The sequence below is a fragment of the Delphinapterus leucas genome, chromosome 2 (genome assembly GCF_059928025.1).
Source record: "Delphinapterus leucas isolate spDelLeu-1000000601 "Yukka" chromosome 2, BTC_Dleu_Yukka2, whole genome shotgun sequence".
NCBI classification, from domain to species: domain Eukaryota; kingdom Metazoa; phylum Chordata; class Mammalia; order Artiodactyla; family Monodontidae; genus Delphinapterus; species Delphinapterus leucas.
Window position 1 is genome coordinate 93,977,213 of NC_143130.1, and position 12,095 is coordinate 93,989,307.

The following is a 12,095-nucleotide window of genomic DNA, read 5'->3' on the forward strand; positions in this document are numbered from 1 at the left end:
AATCTAACCCCAGAAATCACAACACAGGCCGCAGCCTGAGAGCCGAAGCTGGCGGGAAGTGAGCTCCCTTTCTGTTCCCAGGGGAAAGTCCAGAGAAGAGCGGCTCCACACAGCGGACGTACGAGGCGCCAACAGTGCATGACTACCAAGGCGCCGCAGCCGCTGGAGAACCCGGTTAAGAAGGGGAGGAGATCCCGGCAGACGGCCCTGGAAGAGAAGGACTAAGACTGGGAGCAGCGGCAGCGTCTGGACGAGCGGGATTACCTAACTGTGACGACAGAGAAGTGTCCTCAGGCTCCGGCGATGGTCCCGACTGCGCAACGCGTGGTGTCTTTCCCGCTTAGCCCGCAGCAGCAACAGAACCAGCTCCTTCAGCCAGTCGCCATTTCCCGCCTACCGACCTGCTGCACCGCACGGACGGGGACCCGGATGGAAAGCGGCCTCTCCGCGCAGGCGCCTTGACTTTCTCCTCCCCCTCCCGCCACAATTCCGCGAGGTGGGAGGGAAGGAATGCGGGCAGCCCCAGCGGCCAAAAAAAAAAAAAGCCACCTCCCCCCCACAAAAAAAAAGCCAACAAAACAACTTTACTTCCGTGAAAAGCGTTAGAGTTCCTGCCGCCGGAAGAAACTCAGGAGCTCGAATTCCTGACAAAAGCAGAACGCAGGGCCCTGGAACGGGATGAAGTAACAAGGACAAAATCTATCAGGCTATGGCAGTGCCTGGGGGATATTTGTACTTTAGGGGCCTCCGTAGCTGTGTGTAGTGGTCGCAAGGGGAGTAGGGAGTAAAGCGTTGGGAGCGGAGAGGCGGGGACCCGAAGGACGGTTTTTTTCTCCCGCTGCTAACGGAACTGTTTAGGCAGAACTGGGAGGGGGAGGGCGCCCTCGCCCCGGAGGCGGGGCTTAGGAACGCCTCGCGCAACCTGGCGACTAGGGTTTAGTAACCCGGGCTCGCCGGGTGGGTGGAGCCGAGTGGGACCGGGTGGTACTAACGGCTTGGCGCGCAGGAGGAGGTAGTGTGTAGACAGTGCTGCCAGAGGCCAGGTTAAGACGAATCTTTCGTCTTTCCTGGGATACTGGTGGCCCCTGAAGATCCTCTTTCCACCTTGTTACCTAGAGGGCATAGCAGTTGCTCGTGGGTCATAGAGACCCACGCCACGCGTGTCGGCGGTGGTTCTGCTAAGTCAGATCATTCAGATGAATGGGTTGCTACCTGCAGGCCTGGTCGAAGGGCTGCCAACCTCACGAGGTGAAAATATATCAATCCGGAGCGTCCAGTCCTAGCTGAATGGCAGAAAACCAAGCGTAGTGATTGGTATCTGTCTACTAAAACTCCGGACCACTCTCGTTATTCAATCAAGAAATATTTATTGTAAAACCATAATGTGTTAGAACCATACTACATGCAAGGGATATAACAGTGAACAAGGCAGACACAGACACTGCCTTCCCAGAGTTCACAGTTTATTGAAGAAGACAGACAAGTAAACAGAATTTAAATACCGTGTGATAAAATGACTACAAGAAGGAGTTCATGACAGGCCTTTGTAAGAGCACAGGAGGTCTGGAAAGGCTTTTCATGAGATGATATCTAAGAGAGACAGAAAGACTTGATGTTACAAAGGAAGAGTGTCTAGGTAAAGGAAACAAGAGATGGAAAGGTCCAAATATGAGATTGCGTTGAGCATTTGGGGAAGTTGTTCTGTGCACCGGGGATGGAGAAGTTGAGGGGAAGACAGTGGAGAGAGATGAGGCTGAGAGGTAGGCAGAGAACCTTGTGAATCTGGTTGTTGCTGTTTGAAAGTGTGGAGCAGGTGGGTTGTCTTCTGAAAGCCTTATATTCTACAGATCCTGTCTGTCAGAGCTCAGAATTCATTTGGATCCTAAATCTTCCTGCTACAAGAATGCTCTGTATGTGACATTTATTGCGAGCCCGTGGTATACAGCGTGCAGAACTGGCAACAGTCCACAAAATAATAGGTTACTGTAAAACTAATTGAAAATCAACAGATAATTAATAATTATCCAGTGTGTATTATGGAAAGCAATAGAATATAAACAGTTACCCCAATTGATTACTAAAATAATTATTAAATCAGGTTAAAATTGGAAATATTTCTGAAGAAAAAATTCAAGTAGTAATTGTTTCAAACCTTCATTCCTAAAACTTAAGTAAAATATGCTATTTACAAAGCGCTTTTATATGCATTTTGATTCTTCCAACTCTGAGGGATAGGTAGGTGATATTAGTCCCCCCATTCTTTAGTTGAAGACACTGAAAATTTTTTTAAAGGGGGGAAGAAAAAGGGAAAAACAGATACCTTATCCAAAGACAAGTGCAGTCAGCTAGTAAGAAATACAATCAGGATTCAAGTCCTCCTCCTGCTCATTACATCACATCCTACTGTGTCCTATGACAGTGTTACTATTGTTAGATGTTAAGATTAGAAAGGTTACTGGTAGTAAGCCTAAATGCTTTTGCAATTTCGTTAACATTTTAACACCGTTTACATCCAGCGGTCACTTTCTGCTAGCCTTTTTTTCTGCAGCATCAAAAGATCAAATGAGATTATTTATGTTTTCCTTTCTCCTTAAATGGTAGTTGTTAATGTCATTAAGCTTCAATAGCCCTGTCCAAGATTTTAGAATAAAATAAAGGTTTAAAAATATGGACTTTAAAAAAAGTGTGAAGTATATTTAGATGCAAAGCATTAACCATAGGAAAAAAATAATGCAAAAAACTAGTGGCATGTATCTGTTTTTTGGTTTTTTAAATAAATTTATTTATTTTTGGCTGCGTTGGGTCTTCGTTGCTGCGCGTGGGCTTTTCTCTAGTTGTGGCAAGCGGGGGCTACTCTTCGTTGCGGTGTGCAGGCTTCTCATTGCAGTGGCTTCTCTTGTTGCAGAGCACAGGCTCTAGGCGCATGGGCTTCAGTAGTTGTGGCACACAGACTTCAGTAGTTGTGGCTCATGGGCTCTAGAGCACAGGCTCAGTAGTTGTGGCGCACGGGCTTCGTTGCTTCGCGGCATGTGGGTTCTTCCAGGACCAGGGCTCGAACCCGTGTCCCCTGCATTGGCAGGCGGATTCTCAACCACTGTGCCACCAGGAAAGCCCCTGTTTTTTTTTAAAATTTAATTTAATTTATTTTATTTTTTTTATACAGCAGGTTCTTGTTAGTCATCCATTTTATACACATCAGTGTATACATGTCAATCCCAATCTCCCATTCATCCCACCCCACCCCCCACTTTCCCCCCTTGGTGTCCATACGTTTGTTCTCTACATCTGTGTCTCTATTTCTGCCTTGCAAACCAGTTCATCTGTACCATTTTTCTAGATTCCACATATATGCGTTTATACGATATTTGTTTTTCTCTTTCTGACTTACTTCACTCTGTATGACAGTCTCCAGGTCCATCCATGTCTCTACAAATGACCCAGTTTTGTTCCTTTTTATGGCCGAGTAATATTCCATTGTATATATGTACCACAACTTCTTTATCCATTCGTCTGTCAATGGGCATTTAGGTTGCTTCCATGACCTGGCTATTGTAAACAGTGCTGCAATGAACATTGGGGTGCGTGTGTCTTTTTGAATTATGGTGTTCTCTGGGTATTTGCCCAGTAGTGGGATTGCTGTGTCATATGGTAATTCTATTTTTAGTTTTTTAAGGAAACTCCATACTGTTCTCCATAGTGGCTGTATCAATTTACACTCCCACCAACAGGGCAAGAGGGTTCCCTTTTCTCCACACCCTCTCCAGCATTTGTTGTTTGTAGATTTTCTGATGATGCCCATTCTGCCTGGTGTGAGGCGATACCTCATTGTAATTTTGATTTGCATTTCTCTAATAATTAGTGATGTTGAGCAGCTTTTCACATGCCTCTTGGCCATCTGTATGTCTTGTTTGGGCGTGTATCTGTTTAAACTGTTCAAAACTATGCTATATGAAAACATTAAAAATAATCCTATTTATCATTTAATCACTAAGTAATGTAATACAAGTATCTTGAATCTTCAACAGTCTTTCAGTAGATCCCTTATTCCAGAATATATGGAATATATATTTACCTTTTACCTGATATATAAGGCATGTGCACTTCAGAATCCATTCTAATTAATTCTATCTCTATGAGTTACATGTTTTTTATCACTCTTATAGCAACTCACTAAGAAAGTAATATTTATAATAAATATTAAAATATCAGAGCTGTCATCTAGCTCCAATTTTGCAATCACTTGATGGCAATGACCATCTAAAACATAACATGGTCAAAACTAAATTTAATTTTCTCTCAAACTTGTTTCTCTCTCAGTGTTCTCCAATTTACAGAATACAGTTTTTCTTTCTTATGTCTAACATCCAATCCATTGTAAATGCAATAATCTAAACCTTTGAAATATATCCTGAATCTAAACACTTTTCATCACTTCAGCTACCTCCCTAGTTCAAGAACCATCATCGCTCACCTGGAATACTGTAACATCGCTCACCTGTAAGTCTTTAAAGTCTTCCTGCTTCATTCTTTAACCTCCTTCAATCTTTCCAACACAGTAGTCAGACTGATCATTTTAAAAGTCTTTATAAATTTTCCATCACCCTTAAAAAAAAATCTAACGTCTTTACTATGACATGAAAAACCATTAGCTGACTCTTGGCTACCTCACTGACTACATTCCCTACCTCTTGTACTCCAGTCATATTGGCCAACTAACTGTTCTTTGAAAAAGTGTATTCTTGCATAAAGGGCTTTGTATTTGTTGTTTCCTCTGCCTCTAATTCTCTTCCCCCAGACCTGTGCTATTCAATAGCCACTAACCACATGTGGCTACTGAGCACTTGAAATGTGGCTAGTGTGGTGGAGGAAGTTAATTTTTAATTTTATTTAATTTTAATTAACTTAAATTTCAAAATTAATACTTGAGTGACTGCTTAACAGTGTTTACATTTAGGGTAATGAAAAAGTTCTGGAACTAGATAGTGGTGATGGCTGCACAACACTGTGAATTTACTTAATGCCACTGAATTGTACATTTTAAATGTAAATGTGCAACGGTAAATTTTATGTGTTTTTTACGACAAGGAGCTGAAAACTTAGGTCCACACAAAACCTGCACACAAATGTTTACAGTAGCTTTATTCCTAATTGCCAAAACTTGGAGTAAACAATATGTCCTTCAGTAGGTGACTGTGTAAAAAACGGTGGTACATCCATACTATGGAATATTATTCAGCTAAAAAGAAATGAGCTATCAAGCCATGAAAGGACATGGATGAATCTTAAAATGCATATTACTAAGTGAAAGAAGCCAATCTGAAAAGGCTATATACTGTATGACTCAAATTATATATACTGTATGACTCCAATTATATGACTTTATGGAAAACTCAAAACTTTGGAGACAGTAAAAAGATAAGTGGTTTCCAGGGGTTTGGTAAGGAAGGAGGAATAAGTGGAACATAAGGGATTTTTAGGGCAGTGAAACGATTATGATACTATAATGATGGATACATGTCATTATACATTTGTCCAAATCCATAGAATGTACAAGTATTAATCCTAACATAAACAAAGGACTTTAGCTGACAATGATGTGTCAGTGTTGGTTTATGAATTGTAACAATTTTACACTGGTGCAGGATGTTGGTGGGGAAAGCTGTGTGTGTGTGTGCATGTGTGTGCGCACGCAGGAATAGGGTATGTGGTGACTCTGCTTTCTATTCCATTTTGCTGTCAAGCTAAAACTGCCCTAAAAAGTAAAGTCTATTTTAATTATGCTTGGAACCTGAGTATGTAAATATACTTATTCAACTATAAGTTTAATGAACTCTAAATACCAATAAAATATTTTCAGTGGCAATTTAGTGTCCAAAATGAGATGTACTGTAAGTACAATATATACACTAGATTTCAGATTTAGTACAAAAGAATGTAAAATATCTCAGTAGTATTCTCTATTGATTTCATGTTGAAATGGTAATATTTTTGGTTAAATATCAGAATTTCACCTGTTTTTTAAAGGTGGAGAAAAATTTATATAGGTGACGTGCATTATTTCTATTAAGTAGTTTTGCACAGGTTATTCAAATGGCTTGTTCTCACACCACCTCTTCAGAAAGGCCCTCCCTGATTATCCTATCTAAAATAGCACTCTTCCATCACTATTTATTCAGATCTATTTTTCTCATAGCATTTATCACTGTGAGTATAGAAAATAATTATCTATCTCTCCCTCTGGCATATAAGCTCCATGAAGGCAGTGACTTTGTCAGTGTTGTATCCCCAGTACTCAGAACAGTTCTCTACTTAATAAGTAATTGAAAACATGATCCATGTTCTTTCATGACGGACTCTTTAGGCTTATGTGTTAGGGAATGGAGTGGACAGCATCTTGAATACTTAATAAATATTTGAAAAATGAATCCCAAATCCACATTTCGGGGTCTCTCAGCATTTCAGCCCTCCATTTCCAAACACTTACAGAACAACTACATTTATATTTCTTTAAGTTCATTCTATTGCCATCTCCAATCTGCTATTAAACCCATCCAATGAATTTTTCATTTCAGTTTTAGTACTTTGCAGTTCTAGAGTTCCCATTAAGGTCGGGGAACTCCTATAAGCCGAGCAGCCAAAAAAAAAAAAAAAAGATACACACACACACACACTAGAATTCCCATTACATTTTTTGTAACTTTTGTTTCTGTGCTGAGATTCTCTATCTGTTCACTCATATTTTCATTTAATCTTTGAACATATTTTTAATACCAAGGCCATCTCAATTTTTCTAAATATGGATCACAATTTCTTGTGTCTTTGTACTTCTAGTAGTTTTCCATTGAATACCAGATATTGTGTATATCTTGTAGAAATTCTGAATTGTGTTATCTTCTTCTGAAAAGTGATGATTCTTGTTTTAGCAGGTACTTCAGTTACTGAGTGGTCACCTTAAACTAGTGTAGGCTTGGTTTTATGCTTTGTTAGTTCTTATCTGTGGAAAGGAGTTTCATAAGTTCTAACTTGGCAGGACTCAAATCTCCATACTCTGTCTCCCATGTCAATGGTGTCAGAGCATGTTAGGGCAGTCTACAGTAGGTCTTACTCTAGGGCATGGTCTTTACTCCTAAGGTGCAACCTTTCTAGTGTTTCAGCTGGATGCCACAGTTGTTAAGGAGATTTCCATCTTGTCAGGCCCAGACACCCAATGTCCCTTAGCACTCTTTTTATGCCAACACTGCTTGACCTCTGGTATCTGTTCCATTCTCAAGTTTGTCACAACTGCTATTCGGTACACATGAGGTGGTTTTGCTATGGTTATATACAGCCTGTCCTCAGCCATGGACTTGTGGGGACCCCTATACGGATTTCTGGGGCCACCTCTCTGAATTGCTTCCTTCTCCCATAATTTCCAATATTTCAGCTGCTCCCCACTGTGATCTCTATCTTCCTGGCTTAGCACTCCAGCCTCTTTACACCACAGGAAGCCCGGTGATTGTGGGGCTCAACTGCTTAAGTTTCCCTTATCTCAGAAATTTCAGTTTTGTGCTACCTGAAAACAGTTGCTTAATATATCTTGTCCAGTTTTATAGTTGCTCCTAATCCAGGAGGTCTAGGTAAGTTACTAAATCATAGCCAGAAGCAGAAGTCTCCCTTCCCTCAAATTTTCTGAAGTGGAACTAAGAGGAGGAGCCCCTTTAAAGTGGCAAAACTAGGAAAACATGACCTGCTAGAAATCTTGGTTAGAGCTTTGAGCAGGGGAGCCGGTCTGAGAGAATGAAGAACAAGTAGAGGGAAGCAGAAATGGGAGCTGGTGAAACAAGCTGGCAGCATTCAAGTCCTTGTTTCAATTGTCTTCAAGTCCAGGAGACACCTGCCCTATATGCAGTTTGCTTACATGGACCATTAAATTCCCCCTTACTTTCTGGGATAGTTGGTTTAATTTTCATTTGGAACCCTTAGCGAGGAGAATCTTTTAAAACGAACTAGATGTATTCCAATTAGAACTGAATGTTGATGGCCCACATGTGATGTTAAGACTCAGTAACCTAAACTTTGGAAATGTATTTGTGTCACACTGTTTGTCTTATTAAAACCATACGGTAAGACATGTGAAAGAACGGAAGTTTCCAAGGTCAGCCATTATGGGAAGTGACTACCTCCCTCATGTTTTTGTTTTTATTTTTTTTTTTTAAACATTCTCTGCCCTCATATTCTAGCAAATTTTGTTGTTACAGGATGATACAAATGAGAAGTCAAAAAGTCATACAATCTTATTTTTTTAAATAAAGGTATATGTTTGAGAAATGACTTTGAAGTCATATTTACATTTTCCCTGGAACCATCTTCCCATGTATATTTTATATTCTGCATATTCTCTTTATGGGTCAGTAACAAATAACCTAAACTTACGAGGTTCTCCCTAATCTTACCCCTTCCATACCTCTTTAGCCTTATTTGTCTTCTCCTTGCTCATGATACTCTAGCCTTACAACTGCAATGTTTCAGTTATGTGAAAACCTGATTATTTGGAACTTTATAGACCTTGGAACCTTGGAACTTTATTTATAATAGCTCTTATCACTATTTAAAATTATCTGATTCAAGTATTTACCTGTATATTGTCTGACTGCTCCCACTTGAATGTAAGCTCCATGAGAACAGAAACCTGGTCTACCTTATTTACTACAGTATTCTTACTACGTAGAACAACGCTGGGCACATAGGAAGCACTCAGAATTTGTTGAATAAACTAGCATTACAGTAAACAGTGCTAGTGTAAAAATTTCTGCCATTCTAGTTTAGCTTAGCTTAAAATGAATTCTAAATTTACTCAAATTTTAGTGTTAAAATCTAACTGCATCACATGAGTGTGTATATGTATCAGAATCAGCAAAATAGTAAAACAAGTTTAATTTTTAATTTATTAGAACCCAGTAAGTGATGGTTTTAAAAGCAGAGTTTCCATCAAATTAACACTTAATTCAGGGCAAAAATACATTTAAAAAACGTAAATCTTAAGGCAGAAGTAAAACGTTATAAAACCAGCATGTCTAATACAGACTGTAGAATGTCAGAATTTTAAGAGATTCACATAGTATTTTATAGCACTAAAATGTTAATACAGTCAAAAATATTATCAATTGATCCAAGATTTCTCAGTTTATAAAATGTCTAGACTGCTAATTGAAGAAATTTTGCTGTGTAAGTAATAGCTACCATATAACCAAGTGATTGTTTTTATGACAAAGGAACTAAGGCAGGAAATTTCATGGTTTTCATTTGTAAAGATTTTACAGTATTAAATATAAAGTATTACTAGGAATTTGTTTTAGATTCATCTTCCCACCCTAACTTCCAAAAGGTGTACATCAATTCCCTTTAACTCCACTTAAAAAAATCCTGTGAACTATCATACCTATTCATTATAGGCCTGACTCTACAGCAAAGCCATGAATTACTAACTTTGATATGGTAGAAAAAACAATTTTAGTAAGTCACTACATCTTTTCTGGGTTGCTAAATAATTTAAAACTGAAGTCTAAGAATTTCTGCACCTCCAATAATTGAACAACCTTTTTTTTGTTTTGTTTTTTTTTTAATCTCTGTAAGTTTGAATTTTGACTAGAACCTGAGTACGGGGGGGAAAAAAAGCATCTCATGTTCATGTGCAATTAACAGTAGCCCTTCTGAAACACAGAGTTAACAAGCTTAAATTTCTCATGATCAAAACCTTTTATTTGGGGGGAGGGGGATAAGATTTAGAAGTTCTTTCAATCAGAAAACAAGGATTAGCTAGCTTACACGTTCTACTGAGGAGTGTCAAAAAAGACAAATGCATTTAAAATAATTTTGTAAGTCTAGCAAATATGAGGTTTATGGGTTCTTAACTAACATATTAAGTAAATACAAAGGTTCTTCATCTTTATTACAAGCTTTTAAGCTATTTTAATAAAATGGCTGTAGATCTCACTGTACTTCTACTTATCTGTGCATTAATAAAAATCTGTTAAAATTGCTTATTTAATACTTCTGAAAAAGTCTAGTCAAATAAGATCACTAAAACTACCAGAGATGCTTTGAAATACTGATTGCAAATTCATTTCAGGGTTGATTTAGCCTCTTTCAGAATCTGGCATTTAAATCATTAATATCTTCACCAACTTTAACTCTGAAAATATAAAAATTTTAGCCAGTAACGGTTAAACCGTACTGGTATTACCTGAAAAACTAAAAATTGAAAATACATCATCGATCATGCATTTCACAATTTCATGAACTAAGTAAGGTAAAACTCATAAATATTGTTATGTCTTTGCAGGTTATCTCAGCTTCCATCAGGCCTCAGCTGAAAGCTTATCTGCCGAAACACATCATTACTCATGTAAAATAAAAAGAGTAGGGAAGTGATTTTGTACATTGCTGCCCAGTGTTTGGCTTTCAGGTTCCCCTCTTTCATGCAACTATTCTAGGTATGATTCCTTGAACAGCATGAGATGAGGGGTGGATAGAACAGAACACCTGTTGGGCTAACAAGCATGTATTAGTGTATTAAAAGTTTTCCAGTTGAATAATTGTTCTCTTTGTGGTTATGCTATGTGCAACATATAAACTGTACAATCATTTTTCCTGTTTGTCTATTTGTGGAAAGAATTAGCCTCAATAAAATGTAAAATATACATTAGTTTGCTTTAAATGCAAAGATTACAGTTTTGCTTACTTTGTTTTTGGCTCAACTGTAACATAACCCCAAAGTCTCTGCTTTAATAATACAATATGAAAAGTTCACATATGTACATGGGTACATTCTTTCATTTAAAATTTTCCTTAAATCTATCTCAATGTATCTTTACAACTGATACAACTGATCTTTACAACAAAAGTCAAAATCGACAAAGTAGAAATGATTCCATTTTACAGCACTTTAGGTTTTCTGAAGTTTTCCTTTACGGCTTAAAGGGCATCATTGAAATGTTGCTTTCCATAGTCTGCAGGATCCATTTGCAGTTCTTGTTCTTCATCATCTGTAAGGAAAATAATCAGGTATCAAGAATATTATTTTTAAAATCACTTACAGAAATCCAATCAAATAATCTCTCTCTTTTATTTTTTTCCTTCAGCCTTAATGTAGTTTTCTACTCGTTATCTTACACCTGTGTAAATGCTGTTCTGTTTCTTAGTTGCTTGGCAAATGAGTGAAAAGTCTGTAACTGTTTTGGAAAATCACTTAATTTTAACAAATCTTTTGATGATAGAGAAAAAAGAAAGAAGGGAAGGAAGAAAAGAAGAAAAGGTGGGGGAGAGAGAAAGGAAAGAAGAAAGGAAGAAGGGAAAAGAAAGAGGATGAAAGAAATAAGTAGAGCTAGATAGTTAGCAAAGCTTTAGGATTCCACAAGCACTGAGGAATTGATCCTTTTATGTAAATATATTATTTCTATATAGATGAAAGTTAGTCCTTTAAATTAAAGCTTTGGTAGAAATTGTTCTTTATACATTTTCATGCCTTTAAAAACCAAACATTTTTTCTAATAGTAAAATTAATCCATAGTCATCAAGTAAAAATTAGAAAATAAAATAAAAGTTACTCATGATCCCCAAATTTAGTATTTAAATGAATTTCTTTGCTATTCTGCAAATAGCTTACCAGCAACTTCCCAAATGGAGTATGTTAAAAAACAACCTTTTCTTTACCGAAAAGAAAAAAACTATCACACAATATTATTAGACACTAACATCCTCAAAGTCACTTTGAGTAGCTATACTAAACGACTCCATATAGTGCTTCAGCGTTCGACTTATTTGGCTATTGACAGGCTTTTCTGGGTCCTTCTCGGCTATCACCTGTCACTTCACTACTCTCAGCTTAACTACCAACAACAATTCTTCTCTTCCTTTCTAATTTTATAGTTATTTCTATCTTCAAGTTTTGAAATAAGACTGCTCAGAGTATTAAAATTAGTATTTTAATTAGAGCTTAAGAGGCTCCCTTTTTAGTACATTGTTGTTGGTTTTTTTTGCGGCACGCGGGCCTCTCACTGTTGTGGCCTCTCCCGTTGCGAAGCACAGGCTCCGGACGCGCAGGCTCAGCGGGCATG

The 12,095-nt window shown here is 38.0% G+C and overlaps 2 protein-coding genes across 5 annotated transcripts in view; both read right to left on the reverse strand.

Annotated features, from left to right (window-relative positions):
- Window positions 1–737, reverse strand: part of CTDSPL2 (CTD small phosphatase like 2) — a 71,202-nt gene extending 70,465 nt beyond the window's left edge. The window contains exon 1 of one of the 2 annotated variants that reach the window (XM_022587213.2): window positions 265–737. The gene's annotated coding sequence lies outside the window, so the exon portion shown is untranslated. The remainder of the gene's footprint in view (window positions 1–264) is intronic. The other variant, XM_022587212.2, reaches the window with a different exon arrangement.
- Window positions 738–8,906: 8,169 nt separating this feature from the next.
- The window catches only part of GOLM2 (golgi membrane protein 2), a 111,727-nt gene continuing 108,538 nt past the window's right edge, over window positions 8,907–12,095 (reverse strand). For all 3 annotated transcript variants that reach the window (XM_089907288.1, XM_089907287.1, XM_089907289.1), the window contains one exon: window positions 8,907–11,024. In XM_089907288.1, coding sequence (XP_089763414.1) covers window positions 10,954–11,024 — 71 coding nt within the window. In that variant the 3' untranslated portion in view covers window positions 8,907–10,953. The remainder of the gene's footprint in view (window positions 11,025–12,095) is intronic.